This window comes from Cloeon dipterum, chromosome 3 (assembly GCF_949628265.1).
Source record: "Cloeon dipterum chromosome 3, ieCloDipt1.1, whole genome shotgun sequence".
Lineage (NCBI taxonomy): Eukaryota > Metazoa > Arthropoda > Insecta > Ephemeroptera > Baetidae > Cloeon > Cloeon dipterum.
The window spans coordinates 12,381,206-12,409,134 of NC_088788.1; the positions used below are offsets into that span (position 1 = coordinate 12,381,206).

General features: G+C 38.9%; 4 protein-coding genes across 5 annotated transcripts; 1 reads left to right on the forward strand and 3 right to left on the reverse strand.

The window, feature by feature from the left end:
- Positions 1-12: 12 nt before the first annotated feature.
- Positions 13-938, reverse strand: LOC135938819 (uncharacterized). The gene is made up of 2 exons (XM_065482758.1): positions 644-938; positions 13-533 (listed from the first exon to the last, which is right to left on the reverse strand). Exons 1-2 carry the CDS (start codon positions 822-824, stop codon positions 13-15), a joined length of 702 nt encoding a protein of 233 aa, XP_065338830.1. The 5' UTR covers positions 825-938.
- A 329-nt stretch (positions 939-1,267) lies between these two features.
- LOC135938818 (globin-like) lies at positions 1,268-9,533 on the reverse strand. Its single transcript, XM_065482757.1, has 4 exons — positions 9,399-9,533; positions 3,665-3,853; positions 2,971-3,196; positions 1,268-1,813 (listed from the first exon to the last, which is right to left on the reverse strand). The coding sequence occupies exons 2-4, from the start codon at positions 3,832-3,834 to the stop codon at positions 1,679-1,681; spliced, it is 531 nt and encodes a 176-aa protein (XP_065338829.1). The 5' UTR covers positions 3,835-3,853; positions 9,399-9,533; the 3' UTR covers positions 1,268-1,678.
- A 2,611-nt stretch (positions 9,534-12,144) lies between these two features.
- On the forward strand, positions 12,145-18,506 carry Pect (phosphoethanolamine cytidylyltransferase). 2 transcript variants are annotated; one of them, XM_065482755.1, is made up of 6 exons: positions 12,147-12,343; positions 15,072-15,383; positions 15,767-15,998; positions 16,056-16,256; positions 17,774-17,997; positions 18,056-18,506. In XM_065482755.1, exons 1-6 carry the CDS (start codon positions 12,297-12,299, stop codon positions 18,150-18,152), a joined length of 1,113 nt encoding a protein of 370 aa, XP_065338827.1. In that variant the 5' UTR covers positions 12,147-12,296; the 3' UTR covers positions 18,153-18,506. The 2 variants fall into 2 exon arrangements, with proteins under 2 accessions (XP_065338825.1, XP_065338827.1); XM_065482753.1 differs by having other exon boundaries at positions 12,145-12,343; positions 15,767-16,256; positions 17,774-18,506.
- Positions 18,507-18,538: 32 nt separating this feature from the next.
- LOC135938815 (uncharacterized) lies at positions 18,539-27,181 on the reverse strand. The gene is made up of 9 exons (XM_065482752.1): positions 26,724-27,181; positions 22,214-22,247; positions 21,521-21,753; positions 20,788-20,924; positions 20,027-20,223; positions 19,884-19,974; positions 19,645-19,822; positions 19,014-19,200; positions 18,539-18,964 (listed from the first exon to the last, which is right to left on the reverse strand). The coding sequence occupies exons 1-9, from the start codon at positions 26,850-26,852 to the stop codon at positions 18,738-18,740; spliced, it is 1,413 nt and encodes a 470-aa protein (XP_065338824.1). The 5' UTR covers positions 26,853-27,181; the 3' UTR covers positions 18,539-18,737.
- Between the last annotated feature and the right edge of the window lie 748 nt (positions 27,182-27,929).

The following is a 27,929-nucleotide window of genomic DNA, read 5'->3' on the forward strand; positions in this document are numbered from 1 at the left end:
ATTTATATCTGGTTAGCATTCACAGTATCTGTTGTAAACTTCATCAATATCAATGTTCGCGGCTGGCTTTGGCTCAAACCTATACTCAACATTTTTGTAACCTCTGATCCTGTGTCTATATCTGAGGCAGCACTTGACAAGCCACTTAACTGCCAGGATCAGTAAAACTATTCCCCCTAAAAGCAGCACACCAATTAAAATATTTACTTTAAAAGCCTGACTCCCCAGATGTCTGTAGAAAGAAGAGTTCTGCTGTGACTCCACCTTGGTCGCTTGTTTTGTGGCTGCATACGTAGAATTCACTGTTTTCCCGACATTTTGACTTATGCAAGCTGTGGAAGCTAGCAGCCTTTTTCTCAACTGGTTTTCAACTTCAATCAAGGCTGATATGGACAGCCAGTTTGCTAACGTGGGGTAGTGGAGTTGATGCAGGCGGTGCGTTACAAGAGATAAAACCTTGTCGTTGGCCCGATCTTCTTCGCTCCATGCGACAAGGAGAGTCTTGCACTCTGTCGTTGCTGGGATTTCTAACCCTGCGTGTTTAATTAATATAAGAAATTTTGCATAGTAAATTAAACCTTAAAAATTGGATCTAATAATATTGCAATGTCGTGTTGAAAAGTTAAAAAAGTGAGCTTCAAACCTTCCATTATAGATCTCTTTTCATTCTCTGAAGAAGTCGAACGGAGTGAGGCAACAAGTCGGCGGCAGTCTGCTTGGCTGATGTGGTTGGCGATGTACTCCATTTGCGCCATGGTTATATCTTGAAAGGCTGCCGTGCCTTCGAGGAAAAGGCAAATCACAATAATAGGAGCAGCCATCATTTTCAAAGTCTCTTGGGAAGCACGGTTTGAAGACAAGTTTATTTCAAGCCTGCAGCAGCGCGCAACAAGCAAAAACACGGCACGCGCTGCTTTCAGTTCTTGCATATTAAAAAGTCAAACAATTGATTTCAAACGCAACAATAGTATTACATTATGTATTCATTGAGCCGACTATAACTCACTTTTCATACGGAAGTTTTTGTCTTCTGCATCTGATCAAACAAATTGGAATAAATTAATTTCTGGTTTATATTTTCGTGATTTATCTCCTATAAAAATGGGAATTCTCATTAATTCGAGTCTAATTGATTGCAATTTTGATTCAAATATGCCACTATTTTGTGTAAATTAGACAAAATTTGAGCTCAATTCTCACTCAGCGTAATATGCGAATGGAATGTAGGAAAAAATTAAAGTAGGTTTAGAAATAAAACACAAAACCCTTAGAATTTTTATAAAATTGTGTATTTTAATGTTCATCATTGCATTTATTAAAGCGCTAAAAATTAGGATACAAATAACACTAAGCTTAAATAATTGTAGTTTCTTGTGCGTGAATTCAGTGAGAGATGCCTAAAATAAAGGACGAGAGTACATATTTCCGTGTATTTACCATTTTATCAATAGTTCTTGAGTTCCATTTTCCGCTTATAAATCATTTCTACATTGATAATTATTTATGTGTTTTTGATTTGATTAACAATTCTACTCTCATTAATATACGACTTTGCGAAATTCTCATCAATTAAGGATGAAATGCCTGTCTGTGAGTGAAATGCGCAAACAAAAACGTCTTTGTAGCTGCAAATCCTGAAGTGTGAGGAAGTCGTCTGCTTAGTTCAAAACTAAAAACTTCACTCACTGCTGAGTTCCTTTTTGATAAGTGAGAAGGCGACAGTGAGCGTCTTGTCCCATGCATCGGCGGCCGAAGGTGTCAACTTCTTGCCCAATTTCTCAGACAGCACTTTCAAAGCAGTGACCTTTATATCCTGAAACAAAAGGGACTCATCTCAATTAACCGATCGATGACGATTAGGCCTGTCTTCTTTTCGCTGCTTCATTGTTTTTTGCTTCCGTTTAGAGTCGCGAAACGAGCGCAAAAAAGTCACGAGGGGAAGCTTTTGCAACCCCCGTGGGAGTTTTGCATCACCAGATTTGAATGACACACGCGAGCGTGCAGAAATTAATGGACTGCCTTCCTCGCAACAGTTGGCGTGCTACTTCGCAATTAAGAGCTTTGACCCGGCAATTTTTCCCTTTTTAAAACGGCACGGGTATGTTTCTCTGCGGTGCGAGGAAAAGGAAATATAGAAGAAGCTTCGGTGCCTACTATGAACTTATTTTTTTACATGTGGTCTAAATCTCTTTTAGTCGCAAGGAGATCTTTACGAAATGTGCAAAAAAGTAGCCGTGTCGTTTTCTGAGCGGCAGCTGTGGAGCATTAATTCCAATCATTTTTCGCACTACACACAGCCTTATTATACCACTTCCAAGGCCATTTATTAGCATCTATTTCATTCGATATTCCAAGCGTGAATTCAGTGTTGTGCGTTGGCTTTATAAATATCCCCTTTTGAAGAATATATTTCAAATGGCGTCTTTTGAATCGGTTGTTGGCCCTTATCCAGAATACCAATTTGACATTAAGGCGATTTTGCGAAAGCCACGTGTCTAAGTTTGGCACGAAAAATTGTCTCGAGCGGAGACGCCAAGCGGCTAGAACGGAATTTTTGCATAAACTTCCAATAAAGATGCAGCTCATTATGTATAAAATCAGCATGATACCGTGTGTTGTGTCCGCGCAGCATGAGACTGAAATAGACCCTTTGTAAAATTGATCTATTTCTGCCTTGACAGCTGCCTAACTGCAAAATTTTACCACTAAAATCTTTGCTCGTTAGGATATTTAAATAGCTCGTCAGAAAATAATTTACTATAATTATAACCTTCAACTCCGTGTGTCTCATTTCACCAATTAATTGGTCTGAATAAATTCCAAATTAAATAGGCTTACTCAAATTTTGTAAAAAAAAATTGCCTGATAGGAAACTTCTTAGTTTTCTTAAATATATTACTTGGATTTAAAATTTTCTAGTGTCTAGTTGTAACTCAATTTTGAGTTAAAATAAGCTTTTAATAAACTTACGTCAAATGCTTGAGGTGGTACGTGATGTCTAGCGTGCGAGTTACCAATCTTGGCGCACAATTCGACCAGAACTTCCGTGTCGTCCAAGCCATCCACGAGACCAGATATGCTAAACATTATGTTGCTGCAGTGGGCTGCAAACTTTTTGTTCTTCTTCATTTCTTCCAGTTTCAAATGTGCGAAGTCGGGGAAAAGTTTTTGATAATGAGGGTACATCCCGAAGAATCTGTCAACAGAAACAATCGAATTCAATTACTGTCGCTCGCCTGCATCGAATTCTCCAAATTCTCCAAATTAAAATTCCTATCGCCTGCAGTCATTTCTTTATTGACAGCTCTGGCACATAAAGAGAAATGATGGTCAGACAGACGTGACTATATTAGAAGTTTCTTTAATTAATATTTACTGCCCGCAACTATTTAACGTTGTCAACCCAATTTATTCAGTCTCCCTTGTCTGGAAAGTTAAATTTTTATACACGCAATCAGTGCGAAGCGCTAAATAGCGGGTGTAGTGTAGAGGCGCGAAATAAAAGGATGTGATTAATTATGCCCAGAGACCCTGCAAAGAGCTATCCGTCAAGTGCTAAGTAAACACAAGACGTCGCTCAAGGATGTCCAACTAATGAGCAGAAGCCTTTTTTGATGACACAGGGCGAAGGTCGCACAGCGGGAGCAGTCAGTCCGGCACTTACGTGGTCAGAAGATCCACGCCGACCGTCTTCGCGTTGGGCAACACCAGCGCCCACGTCGAGCGCACGTAGTTCTTCTGGCGCAGGGTCAGCCCTGTCGCAGGGTCCTCCACGTCAAGGTCCTTCTGGCCAAAGCCGAACATGCCCAGCAAAGATTCCAACAAGCCGGCCATCCTGATTCAGTCAGCGTTCCTGCAACACAGAGTGGGATTCGTGAAAAATTGACTTATATTTCACAACGTGTGAGGAAGAAAATTAGCAGTAATTGGTATGAAAAATCAACAGGGTAACAAACATTTTCAAGATTTTATGTGATGCAGATTGAAGGTAGTTTACCGTAAAGAAATTACCATTAAATCAGATTTTACTAATTTTATTTTTGTTTTAATTTTTCCATCTGGAATCTGGATTGAACAAACTCTGAACAGGATACATTTAAATATGGATTAAATATTAATCCTTTATGGCCAGTTCATTTTTGTTAAATAAAACTTACTTTAAATGCTTTTTATGTGGCTCCAGTAGCTTGGTAAAGATAAAAAATTTGACACTCAAATTAAAAATATTTTTAATTTGAAGAAACCAAAAATAAGAGGACCTGTTTGTTTAATTGCGCTTTACAGTGGTTTTTCCTCAAGTGAAAGTTTCCTCTACAAAATTGTATTTAAAAACCGCTCTGTCAAACTTTCAGAAGAATAACAAATTTTAATTTCCCCAGTACAAATTCCAATAAATTACACTAAACATCCCACCATACTTAAAATACTTAATAGAACCAAAAATTGAAAATGTCGGGTTATAACTTTTATAACATTTATTATTATTTGACAAAGACAAGTGCCCTTCTGTGGGCAGCGTCCCTGTGTGGCCTGGTGCGCTCATGTTATCCATTCGCGGTGTTATTGGGACCCGGGTTTCAGCATTCGTGCCAGTGCAGTGCGCGCCCTTTCCGGTCCTATGTATAGGACAGGGATAACAAGCAAAAAAACGCATTTTTTTACTTTCTTTCATATCGCTATTTTCCTCACCAATTATTCTCAAATTAAACAAGTTCACAAAAAACGACTCTGTGTGCTTGTTCACGTTAATGGGTTTTTAATTACTTCTGCGGTTTTCAATTAACCCGAGAATTTTTTCTATATACACAGGCGTCAGCCACCCTCGTTGCGCAAATTACGTTGGAAACAATACACACGCACGTTTGTGTCACCACCGTTCCTTTTAAATGTGTATTTTCTCTCTTTAAAGAAGCGCAAACAAAGTCTTCGCTTAAGAAGCGAACGCTTCCGCCTGAATGAGAAAGCCAAATGCTTTGAAAAGAGAAGCTTCTGTTTCAAACGCGGGCGGAGAGCAAAGGCCGCAGCGGTGCTCATTAGTGAGTCCCAAAGCAACGATATGCTGCGCGCCTCTGTCTGCTTGTCACGACAAGGACCCATCTCCTGATTTCGACTCTGGATGAAACCTCAAAACCGATTGTTTCCCCCTTAATGATCCAACTGGGCGTGTGTGCGAACGAAAATACAATAATAATCACGATAATTTGTCATGCGCACCGCGATGTTTCGCAACCGACGAAACTTATTTGAGCAAGGCCACATCATGCAACATACCCTGACAGGAAGGTGTTTGACGTGAATAGCATGTGGCCTGTATTTTTCTTACCTACTCCGCGTCTAGCTGCAATCAGAGCAAATTTAATTGACGTGGAAAGTAACGTGAAGAAGCTCGTGCAAAATGCAAATACGAGAAGTGATTATAACGAGTGCGCGTTGTATTTGCATTTTGCTCATCGAGCGCTCTCGTTACATTCCGCAGTTATATATTAATTGCGCCTTGGTGCGTTATTGCTGGGGATTCGCATTCGCACACACTAATCAATTTTTAATTGGACTAATGATATTTGAAAAAAAACTGTAAAATGCGCTGCCCCCATTTTTTTGGAAAGAAATCATAGAAAGAGATTATTTACATATTATTATTAGAATATTCTTTCATATTTAAAAGGTGTTGACATTTTTTAGAAAAAGCGTCATACAATATAAAATATTAACTGCTAATTGTAAGTTACAATTTATATATTCATGTCAAGATAAAATAATTGTTGTCGTTGCACACGCTGTGATACACAACTAAACTCTTGATATTTAATTTGAATTTTTTTAGTTACTTTAAAGTTGGAACTGGTACAATCAAGCAACAATTATTAAAATAAGTTCAAGGCCTTGAACTTATCATGATGTTTTGCTGCACTTTTCATCTGTTTTTATCGATTTTATTTCAAATTCATCAGACGAGGGAAGGGAGAAATATAAAACCGTATCAAAAATGGATGAAATGAAGCAGCTTGGTGTACCTAAATGCCTTTTAATGGAGGAAAATATGAATTTCCCACCACACGCAAGGCTCTTATTTTACCATTTGCGGTCATCGGTTTTCAAGCAGCATTCGCCACTCAGCGTTGAGTGTACCGCCGGCCGCGACAAAAAGCGGAACAGCAGGACTTGATTAGTTCCCAAGCCCGACTCAACTCTCTCAGATTACTCTCGTTGTAGCACGTTGTGTGTGCTGGCTGGTGTAAACTATACAGAGCCACGTTTATTTCAACAAACGAGACATACCATTTTACAACCCTTGCATGCAGGGAATTAATTCGACACGAGCCTCTAACTCACATTAAAAGCAAGTTGGGTTGATCCTGTCATTTACATCAGGTTTATTCTTTCATGCATGTAACTAGTTTCGCAACAGATTTATGCTCAAAGTGGCAAACTTTCTCTGTAATTTATCTTACGGAAATTTTAAATTACTGTCACATGTCTCCACTTCGCCGCGACCTATTGTTGTATCGTTACTCCCATAAATCATTCGGGATTACGATTTTCTTTTCTCTCCCCGGGTGGTACAGGTGTTTTTCCTTTTTTCAGACAAAGCCATAATCCGCTTACTCCCATGTTGCTGACCTTATTCCGTCGCGAGAAGCCTGTTCCACAGTATAATTCCCTAGTGGAGTTTCCCGCCGCTCAAACTATATGCAATATCGGGGTTAAAACTCTTGAATTTGCATCCACAGCTCATCTCGCAGGTGCGAGTTCGTGCAAGAGAGGTGTGTTCCTCACGCAAGGGCGCAAAATTTATGGCAGGTTTTCTCTCGTAGCTACAGGAGGTATCCCTCAGCCCTTGATGTCATAAATATTCTAGTGCGTGCGGCATCCGGGGCATTTTCTTCGCCGTTCCGATTAAGAGGAAATGTTTGTCGGGCTTTCTGCTCAATTTTAAAGCGGCCAGAGAGCAGTTAACGAACCGAGGACCATAAAAATCACGGTAACAATCATCAACCCTTTGAATGTGTCTTTCTGAACGAACTCTCGAGCACTAATTTAAAACATCGATAGAGAAACTAGAGGAAATTCAATAGTTGATAGTTAAATATTTCTACTTATAAGTAGAAGTTGTGAGAGTAAGTATAGTAAGTAAGTAAGTCTCTTCCGCTGGAAGAAAAGTGGTTGTTAATAAGAGGTACAATTAATTTCCTTGATGCGTAGCCACCATGATTGTCGACAATAATACATATATTCATGTCCTTCAAATCTCATTTTCAGAGTATTTTTAACACACAAGACCTTGCAGAGACGAAAAAATGTACGACGGCCTTTTTGCATTATCCTTCTCACGCATGACTTGCAGAGAATGGGAACTGCGCCTAATTTTTGTGCTCGGATTTTTCCGCGCAATACACGCAGCTCGTTATGAGCTTCCAAATACTGGTTTTGTAATTTGATGGTGGCAGAAACTTGTGACAGCAAACTCGGGCACGGAAAAATGTAATAATAACTTGCTGCGCGTTGCCCTTGCCAATTTCACCTTGCGGGATGGGTTAGCATGAAAATTGAAGCGCGTAATGAGTTGTTTGCAACGGCACCAGTCGGTGTTGTAGTAATTTTGAGACGTGAAAATTACAGATGGGCTATTCTCACGAAATGATTTTCCCGTTGCAAACTCTCACGTAATTCGACAAACTTTATAGAAAATTATACACATTTGCAATTTGATTTATATTTTAAACAGTCCAGATGAGACAGTTAAAATTGAAAGAAACATATATATTATTTTTTAACGCACGAATGAAATTTGCTTTTATCCAAAAGTGGGTGAACCCAATACTTTCCAGGCAATTTTTTTGGTACCAATGATTTTGGAGTCCATGAAACCTGTTCAAATTATTCTGTGCTCTTCTGCTAAAGGAAATACTTTTAAGCTTTTCATAGATTTCATTTTTTGCTGAATATGACCGATTAAGCGATCAATTAACGAAAGCATCAACCTGAAACCTTTTAAAGGCTAAAAGCCACTGCATTTCTCACCATCAATCGCAAAAATAATACGGTGGATCATAATCGTAATACTCGAATACCATCAATTCGTACAAGTGCACACTTAGTCGGTGAGCATTTCAGTGTGGACTGTGGACTCGGTGGCTTTTTTGTTTACGCAGCAGCTCCGCTGATATCGGTCATCCCACATTATTCAGATTAGTTTATCAAGCGGAGCCCCTGAAGCTGTGAGGCGGTGTATTTTTTGCTCTGCCGCCAGCGGCGCGAACAATGCGCCAAATAATTTAATAATGTAGAGCGTGAAGCTGCCGATCAAATTACGCTCCAATGTCGGTTGTCAATTAATTAATGCGATGTGAAATCAATTGGTGCGATGGAACGACTCTTGGCAGCATCGGAATTCAATTCATCGCGATTCACACCACGCACGCAGCATCTGAATTCTAGCACTATAATGCGGCTATCTTATCACGTTCATTTATACACGCTGTTTTTAATCGCGGCCATCAAAACATTCCCAAGGCAGAGAGTGCAAATAAACCTATTGTAATGTAATCGTCGTCTCAATTGAATAAAGACGTTCACCGAAAGTATTGAAAGCAATCTTGGTCTTCAATTCGATTGTCTGAAGAAATCGTCAAGGTTGCAAAACCTTTTGGTTTGGAATATTTTCGGATCGCTCGGATTTAATCTAAAAAGACTGTAACAATAGTACTTTAAAAAGTCTAACTTTAATTTAAAGGAGTAAAATTTTACAATAGTGACCATGAGCTGCAACGAAAATAAAAAAGGACCATTTCATATTCAGAATAAGCAAGGTCAAGTTTAAATTCTGGTGCTCCATAACAACGCCAGATTCTGCAGTGGCTCCTTAACACAAGGTAAAAAGTGGGAGACAACTTCGTAGTTGTAGATGGCAATAAACAAGCAGCGCACACTATTATCAAAAAAGCAGCTCATCTCGCTCTTGCAAACACAGCCATATAAGTGCTTTTCCATTTTAAAGCTCGTAATCTGCACCATATTTGTCCACCGCTGCCGGTGCTCTTCCAAATTATTGTGGAAATATATTGTTTTTCGTAAATGAAATGTATATTCATTTTTTCCTCCCTATCTAGAAGTGTTCAGTGAAGGAAAGGCAAAATTTTGACCCAAATAAAAAAGTTATCTTTGTTCAACCGATAATATTTTTGATGTCTTATTCCAGATTGGTTAAAAAAAATTGAAAACGAAGTTTTCATTGTCAGTAAAATTTGTTGTGACACTATATTCACTTATTAATATTTTTTCTCGTTTTGAATTTTCCTGCAGGTGAGTCGATTATGGCATTTTATCGAACGTCAAATAGTGAAACAAAATGGGCCATTGCTCGCAAACCAGTGGAGACAAAGGGAATGATGGGTTACCTTGCGGTGAGAGGAATATCCGAGAGTTGGTCGGACGTTCGGTGGTATGTGCTTGGTTCGGCTGCACTCTCGTGACTGCCAGAGCAGAGCTGCTGCCTGATAAATCCGCCGCGCCGGCCCGCCCGCCCGCCCTCTCACTCTCTCACTCACTCGCTTGCTCTCACTCGCTCTCCGTGGTGCTTTTTTTAATGAACAACCAACCGTCCGCCGCCGTTGAGAGTCAGGTTGGGAGTCGGGCCCACAATATTGCATTACCAGAGGACAATGCGTACAAATGTACATACGCGCACGCACGCACTTTTCGAAAATGAGATCAGAGGCTGTGGGATCATCTCACGTCTCGGCGGGCCTCTTGGACGTCGTCTACACGCTAGATAATGCGTTCGGACGACGCGCCTTATCCGCTCCTTTATTGTGTGGCTGCCGCGGTGATGGAATAGGCGGATATTTCGCCCGCTCCGGCCTGCTTGAATCGCATTGAAAGCGTCCCATTGAATTTTGTAATTGCAAATGTGATGACTCTATAGATCAAATTGTGCACCAAAGGCACAATGTAGAAAAATTAAAACTCATTATTTCGCTGGGTGTACTTTCTGTAAAATATTGTTTGATATCAATATTGCGCCGTAATAATAATAATTAATGTAAAGCTCTCAGCCGCGTAGCATTTAGGCTGCGGCTGAATGGACCAGCTTCAGCCGATCCTTTACCCTGCGGTGGTTGAGCATTTTTGTCGCGGCTGGCTAAATTTAAAAAAATTGAATTTTGGTGGTGCTAAGTAGCTCCAATTTTCAACTTTTTAATTTTTTCGACATAATTTGGTGTTTTAGTCTGACCATATACGGAACCAAAAATTAGCCAACTGGTGTGGTGCAGCGTTGGATGACCCCCCCTAAATAAAAGTAAAAACCCAGTGGGATGTGATTTTCAAAAGTTATCTGTGAATTTGTAACAAAATATTTCTAGAGAAGTTTATGCATTTGTTTTTATTTATTTGTTGATGTTTGTATTTTTAAATTGCTTAATTGCTCACAGCATTTTTATTCGTAATATATGACGTTATCAATGTCACCAAATTACAGGCTCAGCCAACATAATGACCGGCCTATTATCCCAGACCAATTTTACGTCGTGCACTTTCTTTCGCGCAGAGCCCGGCTGGCGAGCCGTTATCCAATTCATGTCACCGCCCAACAAAAATGTTTCAAGAGTATGCAACCTGCTAAACAAAAACAACAAACAGGTTGCCTATTTTGAAAGGCGTTATTCGTTTTTCTTTGCTATTGCGCAAAAGGAATTAATTAAGTTCTTCATGTTGATTTCATAGGGAAAACCACCAGGACTGGGTATCTCCCGGGGAGTTTCCCAAACTTGCAGTGCAGTGGTTTTTTTGCTATTTACCAGTTTAGTGCGGTTTTTTGCACCTCGTGGTTATATTATTGAATAAATGCCCTATATGGAGAGGGAATGGGTTTTTGATTTTTGTTGACTCATGGACTTTTTAAGTTTTTAAACATTTTATATGTAATTTTTCATGCGCACCAAATATGCGGGCGAAACTAGCTGCAAAAAACCGGATCCGCAGAAATCCGCTTAAACCCATGCCTAATAGCCCCGAAAACCAACCACAATTATGATCACAGCTGTTTCGAAGACTTTCTTATACTAGGCCATTTATTTATTATTTAGAGACAGGTAAACTTTCGATTGAACTGCAGGTGCCGACTAATTAGACAGTCATGTAGTTATAATTAAAAAATGTTCTGCCTTTTAATACCTAATTAACTCAGTCACGATAATTTAGCTCTAGTTAACTAAAAAATTGCGAAATGAATAATCTAAATTATTCAAGGTTTAATGCAAGCAAACCAAGCCGTCGGCTCACATTATTGAGCGCATGCTTTGCATGCACATGCTATATATGAGAATCTGATCAAAGTTTTAGGGTAGAATGCGAGCTTGTTTTATTCTCTTTCATTACAATGACGAGTCCATTCGGATTCGGAAGGATTGCGAAAGCTTTCCGACTCCCTACTTGTTGCTTTCCAGCATGCGCGAATTTATTTCACGGGACGAATGTTTAGCGTTTCAATAAAAGACCTGGGTGCTGGGTGAAGGGGCAGCACACGAGCTGGTTTTTTTCCTGGGCTGGACTTCCTCCAACGAGGTCCTTGTTATTCGTTCTCGATTTTATCGGGACATGGACTTTTCGCGAGTTGTTTGCTATCAGGGGGTCGTCCATATCAAGAGATGAACCCATAAAAAAGTAAATTAGAAGTTTTATACAGATATAGCGCGCGCGAATCCATTTTTCAAGAGCAGATCTCTGAAATAATTATTTATCTGCTTTTATAAAAATAGACAAAATGATTCTAGAATAACGGGAAAGGTTCAAAGATGCCAAGACCCGTGAAATTAACGTCGGGTCAAATATAATGATCATATATAATTCTGATTTTTCTAGAAGTCCCACATTACGTCAGAGAAAGAGATAAGGAATAAATTTCCCTGTCATCGCGAGCAGCCCATGAAAAAAACTGATAAAAAATACTGGAGATTTTTTCTAATCGGATAAGGGTTTTTTTGTTCACGAAAATTTATTGAGTGCAACTGCACAGCAGGGGTTGCAGGCGTATTCGTATGAGTCGTGCCAACTTTGGCGGGTCTCGCTGCGTTCAGCGACGGAAAGAGCCGATCGGAGCCGACTGTAAAGCGGGGCGTGTCCATGTGCGGCTGTGCGACTTTGACGACTTGACGAGTCGAGCCTCGAGCCAGCCGAGCGATTGAACTGCAGCACGAGTGACCGGCGACGGATGCATGCAAATTGCTCAATCGGCGCCTATAAGTAATCGGTGTTGTGTGCGTAAAGAGCCAGACCGCTGGTAGCCGAAGGCGAGCATGGAAGCGGAAAAGAAGAAGCAGATCCGCGTGTGGTGCGACGGATGGTGAGTTGCCCCTACGCACGACCCGCTGCCGGGGCACCCCCGCCTGACCTTTAGATCCACTTTAGATCCAAGGTCCTGTTGTTTGTTTGTTTTTTCTTGCTGATAAAAATGGTTTATTCCGCCCTGTGTTTGCCTGTCATTTGAAAATTTTAATTTTTGCTTTTCGAATTGCGGGCGTGCACACCCCATCACTTAAAAATTGATTTTTTTCATATATGTGAAGCAAAATTATTCTGTAAAATGGAATTTTTTATTTATTTTATATTTCTTCATTTTTAATTCTTCGTGTTGTTGATGAGCTCACGCGAGCGATTTCCTTTTGGTAATTTAATGGTTATACGCAATGCGGGGGTGCACTCCCCCATTTGTTAAGAAATCTTGAAGAAATTTATGTTCAAAGTAAATTGATCCGAAAATTGGGTAACTTTTATGGTTTAGTTAATTTTTATTTCTTCACGTTGTTGATGAAATCACACGTTTGGGTTTTTTTTTCAAATATGAAATTTTTCATTTTATTTGATATATTAAATATTTGTCAAAAATTAAAAAAATAATGGTCCATGTTTATGCAAAGTCTGTGTCTGTTGGCAAGAATGTAACAGATCGAGCTCTAGGACAAGACCTGACTGACAATGAGTTCTTGGTTTTGTCTTGCGTCTGAACATTAACGTATTTAGTTTCAAAATTTAAGTTTATTATGGGCTGACAGGGCAACTCTGCCCCAAATGTATTTATGACAATATTTAAGAGGAAAATCCATTTATTGACAACTATGAAAATTAATCTTAATTTGACAAAAATCTTAACGTTCTATTTAAGCGATGAATTTAATCCCTTATTCATGAAAATTTAAATTAACAAAGTCTTTGTGCGCGGCGTAATGAAAATACACGTTTTGAATGTTCAGAATTGTTTGATTTAACAATATCTCCAATCAGTCCACTCTCTTAACTTTGAACCGAGTAGTTAACTGAAATATTCATAAATGTCTCTTTGAAGTTACTTATCCATTTTAATGATGTACTTGTTTGTGTTATTTTCATTAAATTTGTGCTGGTTATATCTACACTAACAATTTTATAGTGACTTTTTCTACTAAAAATTGATCACATATCACATTTATTTGAATTTTACTCTAGAATTCCCTTAATTTAGTTTGAATTGATTTTATTAGTTTGTTTCACACCGTGTGATGTTTGAACAGTTTGTTACTTTGTTGGGTCGGGTCGACCCAATTAGCATTTGGCAGTGATTTGCTATTTTACACTTTTAACATTTGCCCGGTGAAATCATGAGCCAGGGACGTGGGAACGGTCACATTTTACGTCGCTCTGAAGCTCACAATCAGAGACAAGCGAATAATTCACACAATTGAGCATATAGTGACTTTTCGCTTCCCTATGACGGCGAGAAGTGACAAATAATAATGATCTCAGGACTTTGTCATTGCACATCGCGCCACTTCTTGCCTTATAGGACATTTTGTTGATTCAGAGATAATACTATCTATTAATTGGCCATGGAAACATAATAGATTGCGGTTTTACTTGCAAGACATGCGAAAATTTTGCACCGCTGCAAGACGTTCTTATTTATTTTGCTTCTTTATCGACAGTTTACCATTGCTATGCGATAACGAATAATTAATAATGTTTTGTGCGTGTTTAATTGGATGATTACTTTAAATCGCTTATTGTAATCCTTTGTTCTTCTTTGCTTAATTATTGTTTTTTTCATGAGATAAAGAGAAGATGTAGTTAAATAGGGTTAAGTGTATCAAAGTGCTAATTTCTTATGTCTTCTTTTATTTATCAACTTTGTTTGCGTGACAAGAATTTCTAGTTTGATTTTTAAGAGCAGATAATAATTAATATATATTTAAATAGATTTCTATAAGAAAAGTATAATTAATTAAGAGCCTTAGTATTCAAAATGTCGTTAAATAAACAGTGAGTACCAATTTTTAAGCTTTAATTGTTTGCTGTAAATAATTTTTGTTTGGAATTATCCTCTATTTAATTAACAGTATTCCGTTTGATATTCCATTTTTCCGCTTGATGAAACGCAGTTTAAAAAGGAAGCGAACACATTTCATTAATGATACTGAATGACGCTTAATTTACGACGCCAAACGTTAGTCAGACCTAAACAAATAACAAGCACCTTATCAATTTACGCAAGCTCTTGTCGGGGAAATAAAAGTAAGGAAAATAATTAACAGAAATTTTTGTTGTTATTTTAAATTGATGTTACAACTTCAATTTTGCCCGTACGCGCAGGAATTGATGGAGTGATGCCTGGAGTGATGATGAATAACGTAAAAGACGAAAATTCGGTATCCAGCTGGTAGAATTTTACTCACTAGAATCTAGAGAATGTTTTTCCTGGCCGGCAAAAAGTGCATTTTTACTTATCATGCATATATTACGTGCAATCATCATGAATGCAGTTTCATCTGATGACTCATTGCGAGCTTTTAAATCAATACTTTGCTAAGCAGAAAATTTATTTTCTACCAATTTTTAAACTTATCATTTAATCGTACTTTATTATGATTTTCATCAGTAAATTTACAAACAACCAACAGGAGTAATGCAAAAAAAAAATCATTACATTTTTTTTAGATTTCGGCAATTAAGTTTAGAGAGCCCAATGTAAATTAGTTCCCCCTTTTTATTTGCGTACTGCTGTAGTGTAACAAAGTAATTAACAAATAATTTATCCGCAGTTACGACATGGTGCACTTTGGGCACGCTAACTCGCTGCGTCAGGCGAAGGCCTTGGGCGCTTACCTGATTGTCGGCGTGCACACGGACGAGGAGATCACCAAGCACAAGGGTCCGCCCGTATACACCGAGGAGGAGCGCTACAAGATGGTGCGAGCCATCAAGTGGGTGGACGAAGTGGTCGAAGGCGCACCCTACGTCACCACCCTCGAGACCCTTGACAAATACAACTGCGACTTTTGCGTTCACGGTGACGACACCACTATGACCGCTGATGGTGTCGACACGTACCATTTGGTCAAAGAGGCTGGAAGGTGATTTTTTAGGGGAACAATTAGACATCCCTTTATTTTATTAAATTAGAAAAATTATGCACACTGCACGCTATGATTTCTCATAAACAATTAGTTTGCCAAACGTTTGCCTTTTTAAGACTGCACGAAACCAGCAAATTTTGTTTTAAGTCCATTGCACTTTTTTGTTCAATTTTACAACCTATGTTACTTGATTATTTTTCATACATCGCCAAATTTGTTTTAATCACGACTTAATGATATGTTCAGTACAGTACCAAATGATAAAAAATACTAGGAAAAGAAAAAGTAAATATGTGCGTCAAAAAACAGGTTCTATAATTCCCAAATCCCACCTTGTGACTTATAATTAATTTTACTAATTTCCTACTTGAATTTGTCAGGTACAAGGAAGTAAAACGGACAGCTGGAGTTTCGACAACCGATCTGGTTGGTCGAATGCTCCTCATGACGCGGCAGCACTTTTACCGAGGGCAGCGGGAGTATGAGGTGGGCAAGGAAGGCTCCAGTACCATGGGCCAAGACTCGGCTGCTAGGAGCCCCTGGACCGGCTGCTCCCAGTTCTTGCCAACCACGCAGAAAATCATCCAATTCAGCGAAGGCAAAGAGCCGAAGGTTCATGCCTTAACTGCAACTGAAATGCTTAGTTCAATTGTGGCCTATCATCCCCAGCCTGGTGACAGAATCGTCTACGTTGCTGGTGCCTTCGATCTTTTCCACGTGGGCCATCTCGATTTTCTCGAGAAGGCCAGAGCAGAGGGCGATTTCCTGATCGTCGGCCTGCACACCGATCCCGTCGTCAACAGCTACAAGGGCAAGAACTACCCGATAATGAATCTCCATGAACGTGTGCTCAGTGTGCTTGCATGCAAGGTATGTTAATGAAGTATTTCCTCAAGTCAGGGTCGCATTTCATTACATATTTGAAGCATACAAATTTTACTGGGGTTTTGGTGATAATTTTTTGACATAAATTGTGAACTAGATTTCGTCTACTTGATCAATTAAATAAATTCACAAACACAACTGACACAGTGCATTCCTGATCGATCTGACCAGTGATCTCAAATAAATCTGATCAGCAATTTTAACCAGAAATTTGCAACAGATTTATATTGTTTGAAAACTGTTTTGTTCATATTGTTAGCTCCCCTGTACAACAAATTAGCCTAAAAACAAAGAAAAAATAATTTAATGGCTCTACTGTGAGTGAATTTCTTGTCAGGTTGAGCTTTTTTCCATGGTGCACACAACTGCCCGTCAAATTTTTATCCAAGGAAGACAACTTCAATATAAACCCACCTAGAATTGCACAGGATGATTAGCTAATGTAATTTTTTCCTAAAATGACATGGGATTGAAAAAAATGCCTGTAAAAAGCTTGGACTGGAACACATCTTTGTAACTTAACCAAAATATTAACTGTTATTTCATTTCTTGAATTAGTAATAACTTAAAATAGACTAAACTGAATTGCTTTACTCTGGATGGTATTTTTGAGTTTGTGAGTTTATGTTAGGGAAGGTTTAATCGCAAGAAGGGCGATCAGCAAGGTTGACAAGAGTTCAGTTTTACTCAGCAACGAGTAAAACCGGACGTTTTCGAACATCACTGATTCAGAATTCTCTACAGCTAGTAATGTGCTTATGAATTCGAACTGATTTTGAGGCCTGCGGGGCCAAAACATCCCTTATGCAGTTCAAGAACGTGTTATATAATTTTTTTCTTCATAGAATTTTCTGAATTAATTTTTATCGCAGAGTAGAGCCAATCATTTTATTAAATTAAAAAGATAAAGATGCGTGTGTATATATCTTTCTTTTATAATAATGACTTCCTTTGGTTATTGAAAAACAAAAACGATGGTTAAATTTTAAAGTGAGACTTTTAAAATTGATCACAATTTCCAATTCACCAACTTAAATGTCCTAAAACAAATCTTAAGCTGGAAAGCTCTGGAAAAACAATTTTCGTCCGAGAGCGCCATTTCTCCACAATAATTTATTTAAAAAACCTGATCAAACAAACATAGGTTTAAAATATTCTAGAGCGTGTTTTTGTTCTAATGATTCATTTTTTAAGATTTTGGACTGCTCGGTAAACACAGGATGCTAAAATTTAATTGACAGACTTTTGTTTCTCCAAGATTTTTGTTGGAAGTAAATTTTATTCTAATTTGGCCAATATTGTAAAATAGTGAAGTTTCCTATTTTGATAAGTCCCATTAAAGTTGAAGAAAAGGGCTGTAATATAATATATAATTTCATGAAAAAAATTGACTGCCTTTTTGTCAGTTATATCCTACCATTTTCAAATTCCATTACTTCTTTTTCATTTTCTAGTTGAGTATTTACTGGAAAGTATAATTTATTAGTAATTGTCATTTTCAGTACGTTTCTGAGGTGGTGATAGGTGCTCCGTATGTGGTATCTGCTGATCTTATGGACCATTTTAAAATTGACATCGTTTGCCATGGAAACACACCAATTCAACCTGACAGCGAAACGGGTGAGGATGCATACGGAATACCGAAAAAGAGAGGCTGTTTCAAGTTTCTTGACTCAAGCAATCAGATGACCACTGAGAAGATAGTCGAGCGAATCATTCAGCACAGGCAAGCAAACCGCGCCCATCCCTCGCATGTCAGTCTAATTCATTTTTCTTTTCGTCAGGTTGGAATTTGAAACTCGCAACCAGAAAAAGGAGCTGAAGGAAATTGCGGCGTTTGAGGCAATGAAGAAGAGCCAATTGCTGAACGGTGAAGCGTAAATCAAATCAATGAGCCAATTGTCAACATTCACATGGACCTGATACTGATCTCCACTCCTGATTTATCTGTCCGCATTGTTTGAAGGTGGATATATATATTGTCATTCGAGACAAAATGTGATCGCCTAGTGCCATTATAGCACTGAACTTTTCCAACTTGCTTTCTTTTACACAGTTTTGCGAGGCCAAAGATTGATATTTTTCATAATCATAAATGCAATGTCTCAACTTTAGTTGATATAATTATGTTCACCTTGTCATTTCCTTTAACAGCAAAGTTATAAATTTTAATTCTTATTGGATTTATTGTAAATTTCGGGACCTTGTTGACAAAAATAAACTTGTTCAAATCAATACGCATCATTTTGAATAGTCAAAACACAGGATTATGTTTTCGAAAACTTAACTTTGATTTATTTAACTAATGAAATAAATTACTGTACATATGGGCCCGTCACCAGAATCTCACATTTATCCAGAGTTCTTATGTACAAGTTGATGAGATGATGAATTTTATGGTCACTATCGGGGCACTAAGCTGCTTGCAAACCACCACCCTCCCCGGCCCCCAGCCCGTGGATCCAGTCAGTGGTACTGCCTTTCCAAACCCTCTGGGCCCTGATATTTGAGCTTGTGCTGCCTGACGAGCTCTTCAAAGGTCGGTGTGTGTCTTGACTTAGAAACGGAGTGCAGTCTCGAGGTCAGGTAGCAGGCCATGAGAACGGCGATGACCAGCAGGCCGCCAAGGAGGGTGGCGACCCCGAGGAATGCACCACAGACCTCCTCTCGGTTTTTGGTTGCCTCGTAGCACTCTGAAATACAATTATAAAATTTCGCATTGGCGGATTTTTTGTGTCCTACCGTTTTCTTTCATGAGAACCGTGTACGCGATGTTTTCTCCGAATTTGGTGAACTGATGGTCAACAGCGCTGTCGTTTTCTGGTCCAGTCAGACTCCTCTGCATGCGCACGGTGGCCGTGTTGTTGGCGTTGATATCCCTTCGCCTGCGACCGTGACCCGACGGCTCAAAGAGGTCCAGGCAAAATTCCTTGAGTGAAAAACCGCGTTTTAATTACTTCTTGGGGAATGCATATATATTTAGTTAAATAGCCCCGTAAAATTACGTTGTCCTTTTTTGATGCTCATTGAGGAGCAGAAAAAAATCACGCAGCTGTTGTGAGACAAAGTTGTTCTGTGAGGCGTTTAAAGTCGTCCTCGCGGCATATCAAAAGAAGCCGCAACAGTACTTTTTGCTTCAAATAATCTGCGGATCCGAATGTTGTTTCTGTCGCAAATTAGCTGTGCGAGACAAATCGCATTGGATTTGTCATAAGATCTAGCAAAGCGCGGAAGGAAATGCACTTTTTGCTTGTCAAACGCACGCATGGCCGCGCTTCTAATTAAAGCAAACATAACGGACCGGTGGCACGCAATGTAGGCAACCGACACTGCACGTTGCAAGTGCTCGAATTATTCCAACTTCAACACTTACTGGCTGGCAATCCTCAGGGACGACGCACGCTTTGATTTCAGAATGAATCCAAAGGGTCGAGCGTTCTTGCAGGGTGCTCAGCAGGAAAGCCTCAAAGTCCAGATAAACCTCGTTCGGCCTCTCCTTGTACCTGCCAGGTTGGTGTGGTATGATCGTGGCAAGATCTCGGTTTCGACACCTGCAACAGACAATGGATATTTCTCTGATACAAGTTAAAAGTTTTTGATAAACTAACGCACCCATCCTTGACCAAGTAGACGTGGCCTGGCACGTGTGGGTTCTCGGGATCAGGAGACACGGTCACTTCCATCAATTTGACGAATCTCCAAACTGAATTTGAGCAGTAAAATTATTAGTATTCAGATGTAAGCTGAGAACTTGCCAGATTCCGCGTTAATTCTTGCCCTCAACTGCAGTTTGGTGCCGATTTGAACTGCCTGTTCGATGGGCATTTCGCCTTGCTTCATTAACTGGCCAGTTGTCGAGTTTTTGGGAGGCGCTTCCTTGTAAAGAGCAACTTCATACTCCAGGGTACCGGGTTTTTCTTCAACCACGCCTGACACACGGGCACCACCAGAGCTACAAAATATTCAAAATCTAAGAAAAATGCATTGATCGTTTGGAAACAATTTAATTTGTCTCAGACTGAATAATTTTAAAGAATTATAATTTTACCATTATTTCTGTTCAAATGATTCTTGTCAGTTTGAACCAAATGATTTGTAAGTTATGTGAAATACATTTTTATTTTAAACACCATATGAATTGGCGAGGCGTATGGATTTTAAAAATTAGTAATGTAGGTTTAGGATCCACTTGGTGGAAAGTTAATTTATCTTGTAACCTATAAAGTTGTTCAATAAAAAATATTTTCTAAAATTTTAGTTTAATATTTCAAGACACCCAAAAAACAATTTTATTTGTTTCACCAAACAACATTCCAATGCCTTATGGCCTAATTTCATGAAAATGTGCGAGTCATCTGCGGCCAAGAGTGCTTATTCGAACTCCACACCCTCCATTCAAAAGAATTCGCATTCGCTTGTTTGCCCTGACACCGAAACTCAAGCGTGCAAAATCGTCCATCCTGTCGCCCTGCCCAAATCGAAAGGCAACAAGTAAAAAATTGACCCATTGACTTACAAACTTCCCGCGAATCCGGCCGCTTTGTGCTGGGTCACAATCGGTTCCGGCGGCTTGCACATTAAAATGAGTTCCTGGTCGGCGAGCATCACGACGCCGGGGAACTGAGGGAACCATAGCCTGACGTGCACGGCACCCTGCAAAAAAGAAGACGCAAAATGCTCTTTATACAGTGTACTGCAAAAATTTGTGCCAAAGAGCGTGCCGCAATTTCTCCTATTATCAAGAAGAAGAGCCTATGTACGTGTGGTACTTGAGGTGTGCAATTTTTGTATCCTGATGCGAGCGGAGAATAATAACAGGAGGTGATGCAAGTTTAGCGGAAAATATGGCTCGTCTCAATCTAAAGCACACGCCACACTTCTGGCCAATTAAAACTTAACTTAACAATTTATTTTTTGATGCTGACGTCTGGCATATTTCAATCATATTTTTTACTGTATTAATTTGGAATCACATCATCACACAAAAGTAGCACGCAGGTGTCTAGTAATTACGATCCTTGTTTTTAAATAATGTTGATGATAATGGGAAGCGTAAAATGATTAATTTGCAATATTTTCTGCAAGGAAGCGAGAGAGAATTATTTAACCGTAATTCGGACTAAAATCTTATAACATAATTAATCAATTTACTCCTTGAGAAAGTTCAAGTTGAATAGCGTAATGATCGCATTTAAAACGGTCTCATTACAGTATCGAGCATTAAAGCGTATTTCGCTCTTGAATCTTACATTAACTTTGACGACCCCGCAACGGTGGAAGTCCGTGACGAGCATGTTGTAAGTCATATCTGTGGGGTCGGACTGGTCGAGTCGTATTTGACACTGGGGATCAGTGGAAGGGTCAACGGCGCGGTCGTCGGCGAACAGAGGCGCCCCGCGGAAGCCTGACGGCTTCCGCAGCTTGGCTGATATCGAGTCGCGTGTGCCACCGTTTGAAGCGAAACTGCACTGCAGATTCGTAACTGAAATTAAACAGACAGGTTTTTATAGTGCAGACATAAACAAATCATTTTTTACTCTACTAAGCGAGTAAATATCTCTGAGAAAAGGTAAATTGTTGGAGAAAAGACTAGCGGAACTTGTGACATAAAACGCGTTCAATAAGCTTTAAAAAAAACACACCATCAAGAATGACTAGTGGATTTCAATAAAGTGCATTTTGACAGCCAGATAGAACAAAGGAATAATAGAGCAGTTTTACACTGTTTTACAGTTAACCTCTGAGCGATCATTGTAAAAAGAAGAGGCCAAATTGAAAATGACGCTCTGCACCTTTTCTCATAACCAGAGTATCTTTTTATCATTCGCTTTTGCTATTTCCGCGAGACGGCCGGGCCTTGCAAATTAATTGCCATCTGCAGCGGCGGTGGCGGTGATTACCGCCGCTGATTATCATTACCAAACAACATCTGCTCTACTTACCGTCGTAGTCTTGGGCAGCAGACCATGGCACGACCTGCAACACAGCAAGAGGAAAATTCAAAGCCACGCCACAATGACCACCACTGCCGTTCTTGACCCGCAAACGTACTCGACGTTTTTGACTCATATATCAACAAAGTCTTCTTCTCAGAAAAACATTCCTTACACCTGGTTTGTTTGGTGTGCGGAAGTGATTCTTTTTTAACCAATTGAAATTCTTGGTAATGATTTAAATAATGCTAAGAACTGAAGACCAATAAATAAAATTTATAATTTTACTCGACTTTTTTCTAGCAACACAGTAAAAAATAAATAATTTAAAATTTTAATTAATTTTCTTAAATTTAAAATTACGTTCTGTGCAACAGAGTAACAATTTCGTATTAATTTCAATATATCTTTAGCAGAATTTAACATTTACAACTTGGAACACTTTTTTGACAGATTTTTAAGTAATAATATTTTCAAAATATTGGATTAAAAAAATTATATCTGCTCTGAACAAAACTAGAGTGGCGAATTGAAATTTTGTAACTCAGTCGTCATTTTCCAGACGAGCAAATTAATGCGGCGCAGACAGACACTCCGCATGCATCGAATCAATTCCAGTTATTCGCTGCTCGTCAATCAAGCTTCGCCAGAGAGCAGAATGCAATTACGCGGCGCAGACAATTCGAGTGCGATCGCGCAATGACATAACACAAGCAACTAACGGAGTTGTAACTTTCAATGAATTCGAGTGCACGATGACACGCTTGTGTGCGTAAACAGAAGCGAGAGAGACAAGCGGATCGCGCATGATGTATAATTCCGAAAACGTATAATAAACTGATTTGCATGCTTGTCTACTGCTCCAGTTCCCAGGCGCCAAAGACATAAAAAGTTTGGACGCCGCTACGAAAAAATAAGACTATTTTTTGGCACTGCAAATAATACCGTGTCTTTATCTCGCGCCGATATGCATCAACAATGATGAGAGACTTTTGGTGTCGAACGTGAGAGAGGAGCAATAATTTTATTCGCGCTTTTTGCCGGAGCGTGGTTTGAGCGCGCATTCCGCACATTCCCAGGCGTATTACCATTTTCACCAGACCAAGATTTTTTGGCTATTTGCCGCAATTGGCGCTTTTATTGATGTGCGTGTCAGGTGGAACTCGGAATTATATCATCTGGGTTGATTCACACGTTTCTCACGTTAGATAATAACTCAATTATTGTTCATCGCAGCGGTGTGTGTCAGTTGTTTACTCTGTGGCGTGAAATTAAAAGCCGCCTCTTCAAATTATATTATTTTTAAGAAACCCCTAAAGAGCGAGAATGAGTTACAGTAATGTTATGACTGTGGTTAGTATTGGAGATTATTTTCATGCCAAGTTTTAAATTTATAAAATCAAATCCGCTAGCACCGTGTTTTCAAGAATATTAATTTGATGAATTTTCTTTTCCGAAAAATTGCCATTCAAAATAAACGATTGAGACTCAAAAATTTGTTTTATTTCATAAATTCCCCATAACAATTAACAAAATGAAACTATATCATCTCTACGTTATGGCTCAGCTCTGCGTAATCAGGAGATGGATTATTAGTGAAATTTGGAGAGGAAAAATTAAATACCACTTTTCCATGATACACATCTTGCTGTTTTGGCCCCTGAGCTGGAAAATTTCATTCAAAAATTCCTGCGTGCTGTATATATTTGTTTTAAAACTAAAAATTTTTTAATCATAACAGAATTGCAAGAAGTGAATAAAGCAAATTATTTAAAACTCTAATTTTTTCTCAAATTCTTCCATTGCCGGATGCTGGCTTTTAGAATGAAATATTCAACAACAGATTGTGCTGAGCTGTGCCAGCTTTTTACCCGTTTAAAGAAATGCAACCATATGAGAACTCGAATAGAAATCCTTTTTTTCGAATGCACACCTGTTGTGGACACAGCCTAATCGGCAATCAACCAACTCAGATTGTGAGCAGCACCTCATAGCAATCTAGTTACAAGTAAGTGATGGGCGTTAAATCGGTCATCAAGGAGGCAATGGTGCTTGAAAATTGAAATACCCAAGAGGGCTGCATATAAAAAGCTGCCGCGCTGGGAACGGTTTTTGCCGCCGCGCCGCTGCTGGTGGCGGACGACGCCAAAATCGATTCGGCTGCCTGTCACGAGAGCAATTGCATTCCCAACTGAGTCACATCTCATAATTTTTATGCTAAACTGCTTTTCGCTAACGGAGACCGGCCGGCAGAACGAAGCTGAGCAAATTGATTCAGCTGCATTCGTTCGGCTCCGTATTCTCATGCGTCGGTGCGCGGCTGCTTTATTCCTCTGGACACCGTTTCCGAATATAACAGCAAAAAAACGTCCAGTGGACGGACGTGCCTGATTTGTCAGGCAAAAAGACACTTTTCGCGCAATTGTGCGGTTGCAATCCGAATGTGGGCCATGGTTATAATCATAGTGTGCGTATATCACGCGCAAGATAACGCTACTCTTCTTTTTGCTTGAGTTTAAATGCGTCCGTTCATGCTCCGGTGCAATGGCAGTCTATTTTCCATTAAATTTTATAGCCGTGGCGCAGGTACGCGTGAGTAATTTTTTCTATCACGTGTATAATGTGCCGCGTTCTCGTGCATTTTGATTGGGCGATGGTGCGCTGCACACCTGAATGCAGTTATTTATTTCAGTTTTAATGAAAGAAAGAAAGAAAATCGCCGAAGCACTTGCACAGAGGAAATTAGTTTTCAGGGCATTCAGGTAATCGAGAATTTTTCGCCGTTATATGGAACGCATGATGCTTGCCAACTATCCCAATTAAAAAAATTAATTATTAAAACCACAACTATATTAATGGCAACAACTATATTATTAAGATAGATACTTTGATCATTTGTCAGTCGAAATTAAAGACTGAATGCAGCTCTCTTGCTGTACAGTGAACTACTTTTATATTTCCTGCTCATTGTCAACTAGTTTCAGCTATGCTGGTTCCAGCCCTAATTCTTGAGCATGCCTGGAAAAATAAACATAGCTCGCTCAAGTTCATCTGTCTTCATTTTGGCATACCGACATCAGGGATGTTTTCAAACTTAAATTCGTACGAGAAAACAGTAAGATAAATTGCAAATGTACACGATTTTATTTGACAAACATTTGGCACATTTCATACTGATATTTTTTTTGCCAAGAACAAAAATAATATTAAATTACGAATCGTTCCAAAATTATCTGGCGTGTATATTCAATTTTCTTTTTTCGTTAATTATTGTTGCTGTCAAATTACTGTTTTCTGTATCATCAAATTTTAATTGACTTTTTGAATTCCTTCATAGTTGACAAAAATTATTTATTTATTGAGTTTTAATATTCGAAAACCAACGGCAGAAGATGATATAGCTAAAACATAAGTTTTTACAAAAACCAGGTCAAGAATCTTGTATGTTTATTCAGCTCAAAAATATGTACGCAATTAAGAGATTGAACCCTATGTCTTAAAAGAAAGGAGACATGCTTGTGCTCTACTGTGTTTGTGTTCGCGATGTGAAACACACTGCTGATGCTATTGCACCTGGAAAGTAAAATCGAGAACGTGCCTTTGTGAAGAATTAGTTTTATGGCAGAGTCAGGTACACGAAAACTACAAACTCGGCGTCCGCTGTAATAAAGGCGATTGAAGCATTACCACAAATAGTATGCGCATCATCGTCATTAGGCAAGATTAATGGCTTTAACTGCATCTCCAAAGTCAGCTTAATTTTGCATAATGGACTGAGTTATGAATAAACACGACATTAACGAATGGCATGCCAGACTTGCACGGGAAAGTCTAATTATTTGACGCTTAGTTTTTGGTAGTCACAGAAGAGTGAAGGCAGCCTGGTTGTTGACCACATAGTCGAACATTTTAATGGATTTCGTTCTTAGTAAGCGCAATTTTCAAGAGCAGACTGCCAAAGTGATTCGCTTGTAAACGTTTCAAACAATGTAAGTAAGTTTTAATTGCAGTGATCCAAACCATTCGAGCATTTGTTGTTACTTAGTTTTGTTTCATCAAAAACTGTTCCAATGCTCAAATTATTTTTAACTCGCATCTCATTAAAATGTAATTAATGGTATAATTTCACCGCGGAAATGAATTTACAACAAGCAAACTCTTTTAGCAAATAATGGTTTAATATATAAAATAAAAAAGTTATTTAAAAGCAGTGTAGACATAAGGATATTTAACCCCTATTGAACAGGATTATATCTAAAGAGCGGTGATTAATTTCATTGATTTATTTAAAGAAATGACAAAGACGTTATTGTGAATATTTAAAATAAAAAGTTATTTTAAAATTCTAAAGAAGAAATAATCAACAGTTGGAAGAATACCAAAATTTTTTTAATGTTAAAAGAAGAAATATTTAATTGTAAGTTGCGTTAAAATTTTTTAAATTTGAAACTATTTTTTACAGTCAACATCGTAATGTGGCAAAGAGTCGTAGCGCAAATCAGTTGTATAAAGTACGAACCTGAACGAGAAGGCACAGCGCAAGGGCGAGCGATAGTGCAGAGCAGTTAAATCCCATGACTGCGGAAGGAACTGCGGAGGCACGTTGCGAACCTGGCGAGCACCGCGAGACAAGTGATCCTGCTAGCATCTCCTTGTGCAGGCGTCAGCTTCTTTTCCTTCCCCGCTCAATCCTGCGATTGGCGAGCACTTGAGCGCGGCACGCGGTCCGCTATTTCCGTATTGTTCTCGATGCAGATGCAGAGGACACGCGGCGACGAATCTCGCTCGTCTCATTTCGCCGAACGCACCAAACCAAAAAGGTTGCCAACCCCTAATTAACTTTTACCTCTCTCAGCCGTCGCCAACACCCCGTTATTTGGGTGCAAAAAATGCGGAATCAGTGAAAATGAGTTGCGCCTACGACGGCAATTAAGACAACGTAACTTTTGTGTGCGCGCGTGTCATTTACTTTCGAGTACTGCTTTTTGACACTTCCGCTTTTAAAAGTGCAGCAAGGAAAACATAACAATGGTTTATTCTAGAAGAAGTTAAAAAAATACAAAATATTTGAAGCGATTGGTGTAAGCATTAGGCCTGAGATTTAAGTTTGGAACATACATCTTTAAGAAAAATTTCAAGATTAAATTAAGATTTGTGCCAAATTATTTCAAAAGCGGAGTTGAGAGTTAAATTTAAAATGGGGACGCAGGGCCTGAAGCCTGAAACGATAGGAAAACCTTTCGAAAATTTAAAATAAATCGCTTGAACGGATAATCTGTTATAAATTTTGCTGTAAATTGTGTGCAGGTAAAATATTGGTCTACATTTCTTTCATTGCTCAACACAATCAGTGTAATTTAATACTTTTTTTATTCCCACATTTTGGAGCGTTGGAGTTTTCCCAAAAGAATGACGGTGACCACTGAGTTTTTTTGCAGCATATGGATCATTAAATTTGGGAAGCAGCACCAGTGAAGAGGAAATTTTTGAAAAGTTACGCAGCTTGGACACAAATTGATTAGATACGTAGTTTGTGTTCACTTTCAAATCAATTTGTGGTGCTTTGTGGCATTCAAAAGTTCAAATGTCTGAAGAAAATATTATGCCTTCATTCAATCAAAGAAAAATATGGATAATCTAAACACAAAACTCTATTTTCCAACAAATTAAGCCATATATATGAGACTTAAAATTTTTCCAATTTAATGCTAAATGTCGATATAAA